The 18,303-nt window shown below is 41.6% G+C and overlaps 1 protein-coding gene across 2 annotated transcripts; it reads right to left on the reverse strand.

Annotated features, from left to right (window-relative positions):
- Positions 1 to 477: 477 nt before the first annotated feature.
- ldlrap1a (low density lipoprotein receptor adaptor protein 1a) lies at positions 478 to 17,769 on the reverse strand. Of its 2 annotated transcripts, none has more exons than XM_084079892.1 (9): positions 17,632 to 17,769; positions 8,394 to 8,536; positions 7,835 to 7,947; positions 6,943 to 7,057; positions 5,249 to 5,321; positions 4,889 to 4,984; positions 4,140 to 4,264; positions 3,673 to 3,707; positions 478 to 1,918 (listed from the first exon to the last, which is right to left on the reverse strand). In XM_084079892.1, exons 1-9 carry the CDS (start codon positions 17,714 to 17,716, stop codon positions 1,774 to 1,776), a joined length of 930 nt encoding a protein of 309 aa, XP_083936018.1. In that variant the 5' UTR covers positions 17,717 to 17,769; the 3' UTR covers positions 478 to 1,773. The 2 variants fall into 2 exon arrangements, with proteins under 2 accessions (XP_083936018.1, XP_083936017.1); XM_084079891.1 differs by having other exon boundaries at positions 4,140 to 4,276.
- Positions 17,770 to 18,303: the final 534 nt, after the last annotated feature.

Here is an 18,303-nt window from a genome sequence, read left to right on the forward strand (position 1 = left end):
GCAGTCACACCTGGCCTTACTACTAATTGGACTGTACATACATAGTGTATACTCTATTTTAGATATTGTCCCATGCAGACTGCACCTTCAAAGCACCTCAGAGTGCTACACCATGACTTATGTACATACTTAACTATGTATTTACCGTATCAATTATTTTAGTGTGACTGCTGCCCAAATGACATGGACCTGAATGTTATGGATTTTAAGAGAGGTTACAGTAGCCTAAGTACTTCATTATGGAGATCACAGCAGGTTAAAGGAGTAGTGCACCCCAAAAATGACTTATTTCTATCAAATTATTGACTTCGAAATGCAACAAAAACAAAAGCTCCATGAATTCAAGGCTTTGTGGGGTGTGTAACTGATAGAAAATAATATTTTTTGGGGTGAACTACTCATCAAAATATGACGCACGTTGCACAGCAGTCGTTGCTTTCACAGATCAAATTAAGATATCAAAGGAGCACTTTAATGTTCATAGTTATTTTAATTCGGCATATTTGTACATAATATTGAATGTCAGGACTGGACTAAGTAGAATCCCTGACACTCATCGGCTTTATTCAAGAGTAAAAAAAAAAAGGAAAACGTTACACTGATTAGAAATGCACTTCACATGCATGTCACACTTCACCATTTCAAATTTAATATACAGTATATTGAGTCAGCGGTAGCCACAATGATTTTACTTAAAATAAATCACTTGCATTTCCACCCTAGCGCAATAACAATGTTAGTGGTACAGATGCCAAAAGGGAGACTTTTGATTGTCCTGCTTTTTCCTATTATAAAGGCCCAATTTATAAATCATCGTACAACAGTGTTGAGCGTCAAAAACAGACGTTCTACAAGATTGTGATGTGACGTGTTGTGACCTTGTAGATCTGCGGTTTCCGGCACGCGACAACAGCGTACGATGAAGTATGAATTAAGCATAAGGCTTGGTGATAGAGATTGCGTGAAAGCATTAGTTGTGCTAGATCTACCATGTCCACGGAAAGAACCAAAAAAATAAAAACTATAAATTATAACTAAACCTAAACATATATATAACACAAAACAAAACACTGATTTAGACACGGCAGCAACCGTCACACATTGAAATGAATACAGTACACAAAAAAGAGTAAACGAGACAAAAAATATTTTGACATGACAACTTGTCAACAGATGGTAATAATGCTTATGGTATAATGCATATATAGATATTATAAGAGCTTTGCGGTCTGTTGTGCTTTGGTATGAGAGGGAGACACCATTAGATGGGTAGAAAACACATTAAAGGGGAACTTTGCCGGTATTTTGCATGAATTGCATCGTTCTATTGTCAGAACGACAATTCACGATGTGAAAACTGTGCCAACGTGAGCTCTCGAAACTGAAAACATTTGGAAGGTCTGGTTTTCACACGTCCTCCGCAAAACAAAACGTTGCAAATTCACATTAAATACCAGCCAACTTCCCTTCTAAGAGAAAGTCCCACAACAAGGCAAAGAGGCCAAATTCCAAACCAAAACTCATAGTCCTACACCCATTCCCTTATGGAGCTACCCTGCCAGAAGTATAAACATCGGGACAGTGAGGGTATTCATGTGGCGCCAGGCCTTGTACTTCCATAGGGCGACATTGAGAGACTACTGTAAGTATTAGTCCTGAAGAGTTTGGAAGAGTGCCAAAGTCAACTGATGTGCTGAAATTCGCTGATTACACTTTACCTAACCACCCCGCCGTTCTCATCTGTCATTTTCTTTCCCTGGTGTGTCGTTATGTTCAGAAACTGAAGATGGCGTTCCCAGAGGGGCTAATGCTGATGAGAGTATTTCCGTTGGCGGCGTCCCAGTCGGGTTCTGACAGCCAGTCGTGGGAGGTCACCCCAATGTCCAGGACCTGGGGGTTAGTACGTGACACGGCGAGTCTGAGTAAGAGGGAGAAATGGGGGTGTTTACCATTAACTGAGGACCAGAAGATGACTAAGACAAATAACTAGGCGCAAGTATGATTTCGGAACATCAAAGGATTAGTAAATTAAAGAAACAACAGTTCATTAGGTTATGCTATTTTTTGTTCATGGATGTTAGTGATGTCCTCTGCTGCTATGCCGTAATTGCAAAAGATTCTTCGAAGGTCAACCGAGTAGTTCAGAGCAATGACAACTAACAATATTTGAAGTGACAAAACGTCTGGGAGAAAATGTTTCCAGCCCAGGGCCTTTGCACCTAGAGGAGCCATCACACACTGACCCTGTTGTCATAGTCTGGTAACTCTGCTCTCAGGGCCCAGGGGGCAATGCTTGCACAAGGTCTGGATAGAGCTCAACAGGATTACTTTAAGACATTTGGTTCATGGAAGGAATGGCGTGGCTTGTGGGACGAATGCCGCAGAGTTCAAATTACCTACAGAACTGGTTCTCAATGTGGGGTCCGGGGACCCCCCTGGCGTCCTTGAGTGCGTTTCAATGTTCCCAGCTAAATGATTGATAGTTAGGAACCAAATGGGCCCTTATCGGTCGGTAACTCAAATGGTTCCATTTGAACACTCAGATTTAATTTAACACTAAGGATCGATTGGGGTCTAAGAAATAAACATGATATCAAATGAGGGTCTGTGGCCTAATGCAAATCAAACGGGGGCAGTGACCTACAGTAAGCCAGTTAACAATCCCTAATACATGATTATTCAAAAAAGTCCTATGGTGTGTCAGTCATGTATTATTATAAACTGCCCTGGGGTAAAGGATGTCTAGATTGGTAATTGCCAAGTCTCCTTTTCTTTTGAAGGAAACAGAAGATATCACTCACATTATATTTATTTCATATACTATTTGAGTATTGAAAGTTGACCATAGTTTTGTTCCATAGAGACTGAGGACAATGTCACAGCTTTTGTGCTATAAACTGGGTGGAAAAATATTGGGAAACAACTGCACTGCAGAACCAATCAGAATTCCCCTCGAGATGAATAAAAGGTCCATGTATCCGTCCATCCAGCCACAGTCCTAAGGGAGGTCCTTCATATTGGGGCGGTGACAGGACTGTTTCCAAAGCAGTGGCCATAGGTTTCGTTAGCAGCCAGTCTTGCAGCTGTTCCAGCAACTACAGTACCTTGCCATTAGAAGTCTGCAGATATATCGGTACTAGGCGGAGAGATCGCCAATCGTCTGGCAAAGCAAGACTATGTTACTGGGATGGAATCTAAGGTGATGGATTACTATTGGTGGATTGAGGTTATGTTAGTATGAAGGGCTTCTACAGTTAACAAGGCTTTTTTAAATGGATAGCAGTATACAATTTTACCTGGAGACGACCCATAGCTATTCAGAGCAAAGCTGGAGATACAAACAAAGTAGATTGATTATAATTTAGAGCCTGGCTTTAGTTTCAACCATAGAGTTTCTTCTAGTTGATATCAAAAGGCATTTGAATTGGTCATTCTCAGACCATCACCAAGTGAATTGTGATCCATTTCACACAATTTTCTGTCTAAGCCCACCAGATGGGAATAACTGTGTCCTGCAGTACACAGGAAGCACCAGTATGGGGCCTGGTAAGATCATTTTAGGGGTGAAATTTGAGGAGAATGTTTTGGTGATTGGGAAATTGTGGTTGAAAACGGCGGAATCATTTTGGATTCTGTTTAAACTTAGAAGCATACAGAGGAATCTTCTCTCACCTGGAGAAAGCTTCCTCCAAACCATCTTCTGTTTCCTGGAAGAAAAAAAAAGATGAATCTCAGTGTTTGACAGATGTGCCTTTATTTTTCCTCTTTGATTGTGTCGAGCTGAACAGTGTTACATTTTAGATTGCTGTTATCTCTTAGTGCCTTCCATACGTTTAGTGGATAATGGAAGATAATGGAATAAAACATATTTAAAAAAGGCACAAAGCCGACATTTTAACTAAAACCATTATCTGTGGAAATAATTATTTCAGGCACCAACACTCACATGGAAAATGTAATTAAGTAGTTGATTGTGTAAATCATTTCTTGTTTGTGCGAGATGTGTGTGTGTGTGTGTGTGTGTGTGTGTGTGTGTGTGTGTGTGTGTGTGTGTGTGTGTGTGAGAGAGAGAGAGACACACACACGTGTCTGAGTGAGACCTGTGTATGTGTGTGTGACTGTGCATGTGGAGATCTTACCCAGGCTGGGGGGTTGTTGTTGTTATTATTCTCAGAGGGCCTGTGGTTGTCCACTTGAACTTCTACAACATTGCCGTTGTTCTCCACCATCACATCAACATGGTCGTCAAAGTCCAGCAGGTTCTCTGTGATGACATCTGTAACATCAATGTTCCATCAAATCAAAAACCAGCAATGTTCTCTTATATCTCCTTTTTACATCAGTGGTTTGGTAGAGTTGGGCGGGGTTCACGTTTTCATACCGTTTTTTTCCCATAATGTTGCCAAATTGCTGAGAGAGTCTCTGCCATGTCACATCTTGTCAGAACACATGAACTGTGAAATCAACACCAATTGTGTGTAACCCTGGCTTTCCAGCAGTGTGCTTTGTCGACAGAGTCTTATACGAGACGATTCTAAGATGACCCAATGTTATTCTCCATAGAGAAATTACTTCCGTGAACCAGGGGATGAACGGGTGACGACGGTACTCTATATGACATTGATAACCAACTAAGCCCGGTGCACAGCTCAGTTTATAAACAAACATAATATTACATTTATCACGTTGTCCTATTGCGTAATACTAATGCAATATAAATGGACTAAGCGCCGTCACCCGTCAGTACGTAAACGTGACATAATCGGCAGCTGTCCACATCAAATCCAACGTGTTTAACCTTGAAACCGAGCCAACGCAACTCTACTGGTTGGCTTCAGGTGTAGATGATACATTTTCAGTTACTTTGTCTGTGTGTGTGTGTCTTCACCTGTCCCTTTCAAGCTGCCCAAGCTATTGGATCTCTCCGACTGGGAACTGCTGCTAGCCTCTCCAGCTGAGCCAGACTTCACTCTCTTCTCTTTTTCTAGGAAGAAAAGAGACATTTATCTCCTTGATCAGGAGAAGATAGTAAAAAGCAGCTGATTGTATCCTGGAGATGTCCTTGGTGTTTGAAACTTGAGTTGGATGAACCCAGACACAAGCTGATAGGTGTGTTGTGTGTGTGCGTGTGCGTGTGCGTGTGCGTGTGCGTGTGCGTGTGCGTGTGCGTGTGCGTGTGTGTGTGTGTGTGTGGGGGGGGGGGGGGGGGGGGGTTGGAAGTAATGAATGGTGACGTGCGTTTTCCTACCCTCTTTGGCCCCCTGCCAGAACTCGAAAGCCACCCTGAAGGCTTGGGCCACTGTTAAAGTCACAGCCTGAGCCTGGATAACACGAGAAACATTATCAGCAAGCGATCATAACAATGTTGTTTGTTGACAAGGGTTCATGACATTTACCTTGATTTCGCACTTTGAAGTCGCACTGGATAAGAGCGTCTGCTAAATGCCTAAATTGTAAATGTAGATTGTTCGTCCATATAGACTGTTTTGCATTTTCTGTACTGAATTTCGTCACCGTGGTTATATTCGCATCATTAGCACCACCATTTTAGCTTTCTTTTATTGTGATCTTAATATCTTGCAGTCTTGCTTTCTCTGCACCTGGAACTGCTGTTGTGTTGACCAATCTCCCCTCAGGGATAAATAGATGTCATTCTTATCTTATCTGTAATGTAATTCCTGTTGACATTACAATGTAGACAATTTTTGTTTAGGTGTTGTAAAGTGCCACTGGAGATAAAGTATGACAGATCAGAGGTTCTCAATTGGCTTTGCACAAGGAGCCTTCAACACATAATCGTGCCCCAGCATGTTATGTACAGTGATAAGGTACTATTCCAGTGCACGCAAAGGGATTACCATTCTACAGTAGAGTATGACGTGATGTTGTGGTGCTGCGTAACACAACATACGCATGGCGTCTAAAGTCTAACTGAAAAAAAACCCACCAAAAATAACAGAATGCCATTCACAGATAACCTCGACGAGAGGTTAAACAGATAGGGGGGGGGGGGATTTCAAAGGCTATGAGAGGGTCATAAAATAGTGGCAGTCACAAACGTGACATAACATCCACAAAGCAGGTCATGTTCAATGGCCTTGTTATGCCTGAACCGTTACTGAGAATCATTAGCGCCCTCGCGACCTGTGACTCAAGAACTGTTATGATAGGACAGTAGGAGGTCAATGCCATCTCTATAATCTCCATGTAGGAAGACACGGGTGGAGTAAGCCCAATTCATACTTTGTTATATGACGATGTCGGATGTGGAAAATAGCCACTTTACAAGTTGTTAATTTGGCTATTTTCGGCACACGCCACCATCATACGACGGAGCATAGAGTAGGCATTGGTGGGGGGGATGGGGAGGAGGGGGTCTTGGAATGTTATCCTAGAAGACGGATGGGAGGAGGATGGAGGGAAGATGAGAGGAAAAGTGCCCTTCTTCTTGACGTCCAGAAACACAGGGAGTTGATGGATGGGGCTTAGAAGTGTGGCCGTCTAGGGTTTCCAGAGCGGCGGGGGGGGTCAGGGGGTGGCTAGGGGGGATACAGTGGGGAAAAAACCCTGTTCCAAAGACGACTGCTAGACAGTTGCGTTATATCTGAAGGCATTTGGCTGACTTTAGATGGGCTTAATACAGTCTCATGTAGCCAGACGTTCTGAGATCTCCACCTACCGACACATCAGGTGACATCTAAATTCAATGTAGTGGCTAAAACCGGGTGTAATGTTGAAATGGTGTAATGTTGAAAAACCGGGTGTAAACCATTTGGAGATTAAAAAAAAGATCATATCGGTGCAATAAATACGAGTCCACCTACCTTATCATACATCACTAATACCTAATTCCACTAAGTATAATTAGGTGTTTAACAGAGGCACTTGCAAGAGTAAGCTGAATCAATAGAATGTTTGTTGTTTTTAAGTCGGCCAACTCACCACTTTCCTTTTGGAGCACAGGTAGGCGTGACACTCCAGTGTCCCATTCAAGGTGTTCTGGGCGATGTAGGCAAACACCTTGTCATGCAGCTTGTCGGCCGTACAGTATGATATTCTGCAGACAGTCAAACTGAGTTTCAGCCATTTAAGCCTGATCCACGGGTGCATTCGCAAATACGCTCTGAGAATCTACTCCGATTTCATTTTTAAACATTTATATTAAAAATATTAATGTTATAATATCATTAAAAACGTTTTTTTTTATATTATTTGACAAATTGTTGAATGTTTGACCCGTTTTTATAGCATAGTTTGTTGATTACTTTTGATGCAGTATAGGTCTTTTTTGTTGTTGACATATTAAAAAAAGTCTTACTGTATATGTCACTTCACTGTCATCTGGGTACCCCCCCCCCCCCCCCCCCAAAAAAAAAGAAAATCATGTGGGGACGCCCCTGGGGGTCCCAACCCACAGGTTGAGAAGCACTGTTCTAGACCACAAAGAAGCTACAATCATCGCGTTTAGCAATGACTTCCTCCATCATTGTCACAAATGTTCAGACCCTTGGACAACCTGGCCTTTCAGTCGACAGATCAGTGGAGTGCACTCCAGCGTTCTTAAAGTGGATTTACGAACACACTTTGTCTTACGCCGGCATTGCGTGACGGAAATAGCTGATCTACAACGAGTTGCATTGCGAGCTGGTAGATCGGATATTTTCGCCAGGCGACATCGGTGTGTGATGGAGTAGAAATTATTAAGCATAGCCTATTTTTGAGGTTTTTTTGCATGTAATGACATAGGGAAGACACACACCGAGTTACTGACACAATCACTTTGCCAAAATGCAGTGTTATTTTCTCTTACACACACACACACACACACACACACCTGTATATGGAGATGTTTTCTAGCAGCTTGTTGGTGAGTCTGTCGTGTAGCATTATTCCCTGAGGAGACACCTTGAGGGAAACCTTCTGGGGTTTCTTGCCACTTGCTTTGGCCTACATTGGAATCAGACAGAAGACAATTCAGCACAGCAAACTGGCCATATTCACATGGGGGGAGGGAGACAATTTTGCCCTTACTTCATTGTCCAAGGTTTCACCTAAGGCTGCAGAATTGATAATTTTCTTAATTATTCTATCGATAACTTTTTATTTTATTGAATATTCAAGAAGCATGCTTTAAAAAAGGAAATATTTCAACGAATCGATTAACAACTTAATTATTATACGTGCCGTGCAGAAATAGTGAAAACAGCCCATCTAAAAGCTCACAACGCATCACATTGAGTTGTGACGTGTCTTGAGCTTGTATATCGTCTACTTTCACTATTAAAAACAACAACAAAGAAATCTATAACGACATGCCCAAAATGGATCGATTATTAATCCATTAAAACCTTTTTTATAATCAATTAGTTTGATTAACTGCACCCAAACCTCACCGTGGCCACGATCCTCTTGACGGCGGCTGCCGATAGCTCCTCTCCCTTTGGCTGGTCCACTAGGGTCATGCCAAGGTGACGCAGGTTGAAGGTCATGCCCTCCAGGATGGTCTCCCTGGTATCGGTCCAGTTCTCCGGAAGCTCTGGAGAGAAAAACACATGCACCGGCTTGTTTGTTTGGCTTTCCAGGAACAGCGTGTTTATTTCCATCCCGCCGAGAGATACACGGAAAGCAAACTACAATGTAAACAAGTATACATTAAGCTTTTAAGTTGGCCAAGTTCTGCTGCTTTTCATGCTGACGCGGCTTTGGCAAAAACAGCAATCTAGGCCAGAGGTGGATGTAAAGTCAATATTTTCGCTCAGAGTAAAACTTCTAGAGCTTGCCAATCAAACAAGAAAAAAGGGGGAGAGCTGGGAGCTAGGATGCGTGGACTCTGGCATAATAAGTGTGTTGAGAAGTTCATATTTTTGTCCCCAACACTTTCACAAGTCTCTTTAAGGCTGCAATTCAGAATTTAGGTTATTTTAGATCGGTTAAAATTTAACCGATCTGTATGGTAGAGTATGTTAATATAATATAACCATAACATCTGCAGTGGTTGGACGTGGTTTCCCTACTCTTCCATTGAGACATTTAGACCCTGGTGTCGGGTAGGACACCTACTGGTTGACACGTAGTACTGCCTGAAGCTCATAAGCACCCTATCTTCCCTTGCCAAGCGGGAATGACTTTGATGAGCGGGAGGTAGAAGTTTGGTTTCCCAGGTTCCCACACCTGGGTTTGAATAAGTTGCCACAGTTGCAATTACCTCTCTGTCACGACACGAGAGTACATAAAACATCCAGATTGCTGCTTTGAAAACTAGGCCATTAGATTATGTCATCAGAATCTTTTACTTCGTCTTAACCCTCTGGCATCTTCTTTTAAAATACAAAATGCCTATCCTTATTCATCAAGGCTGTTATGGCCGACTTTAAAAAGGGATTAAAAACAGTTAATAAGTTAACAAAACAGCACCGCACACTGAGAAATATTACCATTCGGAATGATAAGCGATGAATAGACTGATATAATGGTTTATATTGGCCATTATTTTGCTTTTTGATGACATGGGAATTATGTAGTCAGCTCACGTGTAGTGATGCGACGCATTGTTATAAGTTAAGTTTTCAATGCCAACTTTAATCAAATCTAAGAACTTCAAAAAGATCCTGCCCCTACAAATAGCGGTCGATACATGGGTGGTCTAGGACTCTCCGAAATCGGGAACAGACCCGTAAATCTGCCATCGGTCAGGCTCTAGTCATGAGAACGAGTACGTGAGAAAGCAGAGGTAACAGTAACAGTTGGAAGGAAGGAACAGTTGCTTCCTCTGCATGGTGCCTTTATCAATTTGTGTGTGGAGCGTACTGCCCCTGACCCCCGACCCCCAGTGTGTTTACACAGGAGATTCCCACAGAGATGTGGAGGAGGAGGGCCGCCAACTCACCCCAGTGTTGCCAAGTCTGCTTATTATAAGCGACTTTGGGGTTGTTTTTCTGTTAAGTCGCTTGTACACATTGGTAGTTGCGTGTGGGTTGCGGGTTTTTGGGCTGTTTATTACGTGTAGTTGCTTATTTTGGGCTCGCTCATAAATGTTGTTTAAACCAGCGGTTTAATCATGTCAAGGACCCCCAAATGAATAGGTCTCCCATCAGCATTTTGTGATCCTTTAGCCTGTACCAGGATTTGTGTTCATAAATATTCAAAATGTTTCACTCCCCCCCCTCCCCAAGATTTTTAAAAATAGTATAAGTACAAGCTCACTTCGCATCGTGAGCTTGTAGATTTGCTATTTTCAAATAGCTGATGTATAGGTAATTAGGTATATAGGTTTATAGTGCCTAGCTGTTCTTTAGGGCTTGTTTTCATATACCTAGTTGCTCATTCCTCTCGCAAAATCTGGCAACACTGCTCACAACCTCAGTTACCTAGAAATGCTTTCTTATTCTCCTAGTTGAACTCTTCTGGGAGCCGCTGCATTCCAGTACCACATATAATGCTCTCGAACTCACGTGCACATATGCCCAGTTAACCTCTTAACCACTTGAACCCTAATACTATTCTGAGGGGAGAAGATTCGGTGCAAAATGGTCGATGCCATTGTGTGCTTGTAGATCAGCTATTTTTGGTCAATACATTTGGTGTAGAGGGAAAAAAGATAGATAGACCCCTGGGGGACAAACTAAGTTAAACCTTGATTGTACGACGGTGGTGTGTGGCGAAAATAGCCGACCTACAAGTTCACAACGCTGTAGCTCTGCTACTTTCACCTATGACGACATGGCCAAAATAGGGAGGCCAGATTGAAAGGGGTTACCGCACGCAGGGACGACCGCACTAGAACATGTGGCCTTGTTTTGGCCTGGTTGTGAAACGCAGGCATGCAGCAGGTACCAGGTACCATGCACCGCTGACCCAGTTAAATACAAAGGGCTGAGGGTTCAAAGGTCGGCTCTCATGACACGTGAGGGAGACAGCTGTGTGCGCACGAGTGGCCGGAGAGACCAAGTGAAACCAGATGAGCCGGGTGTAACAGGTCCATCAGTTCATCTGCTGGACTTCAAGAGATTAATTAGTATTAAAAAAAACTTCTCAGATAAGTTCTAAGAACATATAGACAGACAAAGAGTGACAGAGATTGGGGTAAACCCAATTCATGCTTTGTTGCATGATGGTGCTGATTGTCAACAAAAAATAAATCAATCATCACTTGGAAACCAGTTATATTAATAATCGTAAATTAACCAAGATATCATTTAGACCATGAGTACAAGATGGCAGGCGGGCAAATCTAAAAGAAGGCACAGGACAGAGCAAATTCTCCTGGTCCGAATTCCAAAAGTAATTTCAGTCAAAGACGAATCCAAACATTGATAGACGAGTGTCCACTCCACATACACACACACCAGAGTGTGAAATCCCTTCCTCCAACACGCTGCGACAACACTGGACAATGCTGATCAAAAGGACCCACTGACAGGCAGTTCACGTCCCAGGCTGATTTGTGTGTCCACAGCAAACACTAAATCACTGTGGAAACCCAACTGTTGGCTTAGTTGTGACACAGGATCACAATGGGACTGGATGCCAAATCTTGCTTCTTAACCAATGTTTGCCTCTACCCAACTGTAAGGATACACAAAACTTCACTAAAAGAAGAGTTTTGGCCCATTTTTAGAGGGTGAAAGGGGTTTGACTTCCAGTGGAGACGTGAGCAGCTGCTTAACTCTTAATTCGCTAATCGGCACAAACATTGTTAATATTGGTTGCATTAACACATGTGAAGGATGTTCTTACTCTTCAGAATTTGTGTGACTTAAGACACCCCTGGGCTTTAGTCTTAAAATCTGAATAAAAAGATTTTGAAAAGAAAAAGACTAAGAGGATGAGACAATGTTATGTTTATTATTTTGACTTGAAGGGCATCTTATTCTTGGAGAAACATATGGGCATTCTGGGCCAAATCCATTATCTGCCCGCAAATTCCACTATCAGTTGGGCCCCATCTTGAAATCAAAGATTGTTTAAGATACTTGCAGTTAAGAGACTAATTTACAAACACGATAAGGTTAGAAAAACAAGATGAAACTTCAATGAATGCGATTGTGGATGCATAATAAGTTCCAAACAGAAGCGGCCTTAGTTGGGTCATATCTGCTTTCTACCAAGCCTCGAGTTGAATCAGTGCTCTAGAAAGCAAAATGTGAAGCACAGTCAAAGATTCAAATAACAGACGTTAATAAATATGCAAGACTCAATATACATCCACAAACTCACTAGTATTACATGGGATTCTGGAAGAATAACAGGCAATAAACTTGTTACACAACAACCGTGTGGTGCATATTTTTTCAAATTGTAAAAAAAAGAAAGAAAGATTTGGGAGAACGTTAAAGCTACACACTAACTTTCATATCCAACTGAGATTCGAACCGGGTCCCCCAAGCAAGTGCTGACATTTTTACCCCAGAGCCAATAGAACACGCCTGCTTGCTCAGGGGAGAATGTGAACTTTGACCTTCAGGGAGTACCACTTGCCAACCAATAGTGGTCCTACCAGACCACAGGATCTAAATGTCTCAATAGTAGAGCAGAGATACCAGTAAAACTAGGGTTGGGATCCGGAACCGTAGGAACCGGATCCAACTTTGAGGAACTGGAATCAGTTCCATCACATTTGGAACCGTTTACGGAACAGGTTTTATCACACTGGTATGTGGACCTCACGGCTGCTATACAAATACAATACCACCATAACTCGGAGTGTACAAATGGAACCAAATGGTCCATTTGGTTCCATTTGTACACTCAGAGTTACAGATTTGGAACCCCCTATAGGAATCGTTAAAGGGAACTGTTAAGGAATCGGACCGTTAAGAGGGATTCGTTAAGGAAACCGGAATCGTTAGAATCCTAACGGATCCTAACACAACTGCGGTGGTTGTAACTGGGGTTGCCCAGTTACAACCACCGCAGTTGTGTTCGTTGTATTGTATTAACAACATACTCTACCATACCGTTTAGTCAAAATAACATTTGATTTACAAAAGGAAGTTACATAGTGGAGCTTTAATGCAGCTAATATTTTTGGATATAAAATCCCATGGAATAATTGGTATTCAAGGACAGATTTAAAAATAAATGGGGAAACTTTATAAGTGACATGGCACAGACTAAATGAATACTTTAAATGTATGTGTTTAACTTTTGTAATATTTACTAAAAACCAACCATTTATTTTTTTCATCTTACTCAATACTGTGTTGTCCCATTTTACATTTTTGTGAAAACTCAACAAAAGTCAACCCTAACGGTGCGTTTTAACAGCGGGCGACTCTCGGGCGATGCCGGGCGACATCGTCCAAAAAGATAAAGAAAATCCATCTTTCATCGCCCCCCCCGCCCACTTCGCCCGATCGCCAGTAGTTGCCGGCTCTCATAAACTTTCTTTATATTTTGGACGATGTCGCCCGGCATCGCCCGAGAGTCGCCCGCTGTTAAAACGTACCGTATGAGAGAACTCTTGAGTTCATGCAAGGATTCTGGAATCAAATATACTACAGAGCTTCGGAGGATGTAGAAACATAAACAGGTGATAAAACGGGTCTGCAGGGTGTATGCAGTGCTAAAAACAAACATTTGAGAGGCACTTGGCAGTGATTGTAGGGCTGAATGGGCACCTAAACTGAAAAATAATTCAAGGAACACCGCATCAATGAGCCAGAAAGGAGCCGGAAAAACCATAACAATCCTTTATAGATGATACCAACAGTTGCATTTAAATACATTAGTTGACAATAACTGCAGTAGATATCACAAGACAGAAGACAGTGTTATTATGCATAACTAAAATGCACAGACCTTGCACAAAGCCACTGTCTGCAGTTTGACAGCTAATAAGAGATGGCAGATCTAAGATGGCCTTTGTTTTGCAATATCGACAATTCACTTGTCGTCCCAAAACCAAAACATCGCCTGTGTCAAAAGATCCCCCAAAATGTATCCCAATCACTCCTCTAATTTGGGTTGATCGATTTCCATATGTTTAATTTAACGTATACTACATTGTAAGACAACGTATAAATCAGGCTTTAGCCTAAAGGGAAATGGAGTTTCTAGGTATTGAGGAGAACAGGGATATAAATCTCAACCCTATAAAGAAGAGCCCTGTCTTCATTACAAAGCATCACAGACAGACAAGACTCATATATTCTACTGCATGGCGCCCTGAGTGCTGCTGGCTCCACAGTGAACAAGCAACACTTGTTCAGTTTATCCTTCTTTAGAAAGAAAGAAGAGAGAAAAAAGTAATACAAGACATATTGTAGAGGGTCCACATTCCTAGTCCTGTAGGTCAAATGTAGGACACAAATCCTTGGTCCAGACATGGTCCCCAGGGATTAAAGAAAAATAAAAAGTTCCCACTCTGTGATTTGAGAGACTGTATGAAAGATTGAGGATTTAAGCTTTGCTTTTATGAAATATCCCAGACCATTATGGTTCATGACAGATGCTTCTGAAGTAAACATGTATCCTATTGCTAGTTATAAAACACCCTTTAGGGAAAGCCAAGAGAAAGCCATGCTGGACTCTATTAAGCCATGCTGGACTCAAATGACTGAAATCAGTCATGGCAACTGAGAACTTTAATCCATGGGTCTTGTGGGCCAGCAGCGGGTGTGTGTGTGGAGGTCAGGTCACCGTCTGAGGGATGTGGGTCAGTTGGTAAGGAGTGTTTGCCCTATAATTGGGAATAAGGTAAGGTTCTTCTGGGGCACAACAATACATTACAAACCAGATTAGAGATCAGTAAATGGGTCATGGCTAGCAGCATGCCTTGTACCCTAAGTGTTGAACTGAGCCATTGATCTTTTTCTACATAATATGCCTGCCGCAGGTAAAAATATGTGTCAGCATCAGTTCATCATAAAATGTGCTTCAAATCAAAATCCACTGTCTTAATAACCTGGCTTTTGCTAGGGCATAATGGGGGCTATTAAGGTCATCATCTTTAATGCTCCTCTACAGGGATCATTCAAAATGTTCCTCTATACACCTAATTTAGGTGTATAGAGGAACAGTGTTGCTAGGGAACAGCTTGGGTCTGAGCTACTGATATTTGATGATAATAAACAGTGCAACAGCATAGAAACTTGGACCCATTTAAAAGAATGTCGTCAGGTGTGAAAAGGATGTTATAATGGCCATCATGGGTGGTGGCGGAACCATAGATATATATAAAGGCTAGATGGCTCAAGGGGCGGCGCAAGCGTAGCTCAACCGCGGCCATCTTGCGACGGTCACTCATAACATTATGTCTATGGTGCATATACTTTGAAATAACCATAGCGTGCTCAATTTTCATCCGATTTTCAAACGGTTTGGTGTTTTGTAAACACCAAAGATGTAGTTATGATACTGCATACTTATAATTATAATCATGTTTTTTTTTTTAAATACAATAATATCATAACTACATCTTTGGTGTTTACAAAACACCAAACCGTTTGAAAATCGGATGTAAATTGAGCACGCTATGGTTATTTCAAAGTATATGCACCATAGACATAATGTTATGAATGACCGTCCCAAGATGGCCGCCATGTGGCGACGTCGTACTCCATTGGCCAGCAGCGCGGGTGAGTCATCTAGCCTTTATATATATCTATGGGCGGAACACTTAAGTCAAATTCTCAGTGTTAATTTATCCATTTGTAACTCCCAAGAGTGTACAATAGGGAAACAAATGGACCATTACTTACATGTGTTTACCTCTCATAGTTAAAAGTTATCAAAAACATATTGTAAACATATTTAAGGTCATAATCACTGCTAGACTGTCCAGTAACAGGGGTCTCCCCATCTCTTTAGTAAACAGAAAATACTTTTTCAGGCCAGGAGCCAGGTCAGGACAGAGAAACTCATACAGGATAAACAAGTTAAATTGGCGATTAAACAAAACAAATTAGCTGCAGACAAAAATGGACCACGTTGTGGGGTTCTCCCTCCTGATTGGATGAAATTGGTTGCCATCCCGACACTGAAAATAGATTTTCTGTTTACTAAAGAGCTGGAAAGACCCCCGTTACTGAACAAACATCATATAACAGAGAACACTGTCAGACCGAACTTTTCCAACAATATTTATTTTACAAAAACATCACTACACCTCCTTTAACCACTTAAGCCCTGCAGTATATACCTGGAAACAGACTATCCACAACACACAGCTTGTAGATCTGTTATTTTCGCATTATGTGACATGCCCAAAATAGTGATGCCAGGGTTAAAGTGGTTAAATGAACTGCAGCCAACTTGAACTTGAACACACGGTAGCTGTGCACTGGCTGACCTGCAGCATTCCTGCTGGTTGTTATGGTTCTACAGACAAGTAGAGACTCATGCCGTTCAGACAGAAAGAGACCCCAGAAGAACCAGAGATCAAGTGAGATTTAAAGTGTTACAGGGCTGAGCCAAGTGGACTCTCGGTGTGAACAACAATGGTCACAACATTTACAAGACAAATAGCAGAGGAAAAGCACTAATCATTTGACACCCCCACCAACCACCTCGTCAATAAATAGAGTAATGCAGGCCAGGGGCTCTCAACCTTCTCAGGCGGTGAGTGACCCCCAAAATGATCTCATGTGAACTGGGGACCCCCCACCCTGACAAGTACTGTAAGAATGAGGCATTACATTTAGTTTGACTCAGTTCCACAGATAAATATTGTGGAAAATATTAGATCTACAAGCTCATAGCTCACAACACCTGGCATTGCTTGTAGATCTGCTATTTTCACAGTTTTTGCGCTTTCTTATTATTTGACAATTTGGCCAATGTTTCGCCAGTTTTAATAGTATAATTTGTTGATTACTTTTGATGCAGACAGTAATGCTTTTTTGATTACAACTTTCTTAAAAGTCCTTAAATTGCCACTTCACTGTCATTTGGAGACCCCCCGCTCCCCCAAATAATAAATCATGTAGAGAGTGGACCCCCCGGGGGTCCCGACCCACAGGTTGAGAACCACTGAAGGCCTAATTCCTATATTAAATTGTATTGAAATGTAATTTTATAATGCGTTTGTTTCGCAGTGTTTTAACTTCAATGCTTTTGTGAATATCCTAGTAGTCGGAATAACAACTAAACTTGCCTCGCCTAATGAATAATACGGATATACATTATACACATTTAAAAAGGCAAGTGGATGCACTTAATTGCCAGTTGCCACATCAACAACACATTTTTTTGGATGTCAAGTTATAGCGCCCCAATGTGTTAAAGAAAATATGAAATATGCAAATGTCACTGCGTTTCGCGACACTGTGTCTACACACGATGGAAATCGGCAAATCGCAACTACATAACGGAAAACTACTAGCCTTGGATCAAGACTATCATAGATGTATTTGATCGATTCTGACATTTTCACATCTAGATACGAAAGTCAAAGTCAGACTCGATAAAATACGATCTATGATAGTCCTGATCCAAGGCTAAAAAACTACTGTCTTTACTTCTTAAAACTTAAAGTGGGTATCAGTTCGTTAAGGAACTTTGACAATAAAGCCAAACTGACTCTGGTCCAGGTCCATGGCTAGAGTCAAGTCAGCCACACTGGAAAACTAATAGAAAAAAGGTTTACATTTTTTATTATAAATCAACTTTTCTTATTAAAAAACGTCTTACTTCTGTGCCGGCCGGAGTTCCACGACTGTTTGGCGATACTTGGACTTCTGATAATAGCTCTTCCAGCCGTTCTCAGGGCGTCCATCGCTGAGTTTTTAATCAAAGTTTGGTGCCAAACCGAGCCGTTCTGATCGCAGCTGAAGCTGGAATGTTGTTGTCTGGCCTGATGATCAACCCGACGATTTGAACCTCTGGCATTGGGCGGGGACTACAACACGCCACTCAATCAACCTTACGCTACGCCGTACGACGGTGTCGCTCGCAATTCCATTGCGATTCCAGTGGTGGATGAAGTAGTTGTAGTAAGTTTTGTTTACTTGAGTTGAAAGTAGCAATACCCCAATATATAAATACTCTTGTTACAACGTACTAAAAGCCTGTATTCAAAATTTGACTCGAGTAAAAGTCCAAAGTATTACCATCCCTGCACATCCCTTGTGATTATTGAGCTATAGGATTATAGAGGGAAATATATATAGCTTATATATAAACTCTAGCGATAATAGCAGATCTACAAGCTCACAATGCATTGCATCAGTCTGTTGTGAGCTTGTAGATCTGCTATTAGCCTATTTGTCAAACAATGACGTATAAACAAATCCAAATGTTCTAGATCACTCCTAAAAAATAATTATATATATTTATATATATATATAAATATATATATATAAA

The sequence above is a fragment of the Gymnoscopelus microlampas genome, assembly GCF_963454915.1.
Source record: "Gymnoscopelus microlampas genome assembly, chromosome: 15".
In the NCBI taxonomy this organism is placed as follows: domain Eukaryota; kingdom Metazoa; phylum Chordata; class Actinopteri; order Myctophiformes; family Myctophidae; genus Gymnoscopelus; species Gymnoscopelus microlampas.

Excerpts from the sequence above, each read along its gene's own strand:
- ldlrap1a (XM_084079891.1), bottom strand. The coding sequence starts at position 17,716 with ATGGACGCCCTGAGAACGGCTGGAAGAGCTATTATCAGAAGTCCAAGT. Across the intron at positions 4,277-4,888 it reads GGGCAGCTTGAAAGGGACAG|ATGTCATCACAGAGAACCTG; the intron begins GTGAAGACACAC and ends TTGATGTTACAG. Across the intron at positions 3,708-4,139 it reads ACAACAACCCCCCAGCCTGG|GAAACAGAAGATGGTTTGGA; the intron begins GTAAGATCTCCA and ends TTTTTCTTCCAG.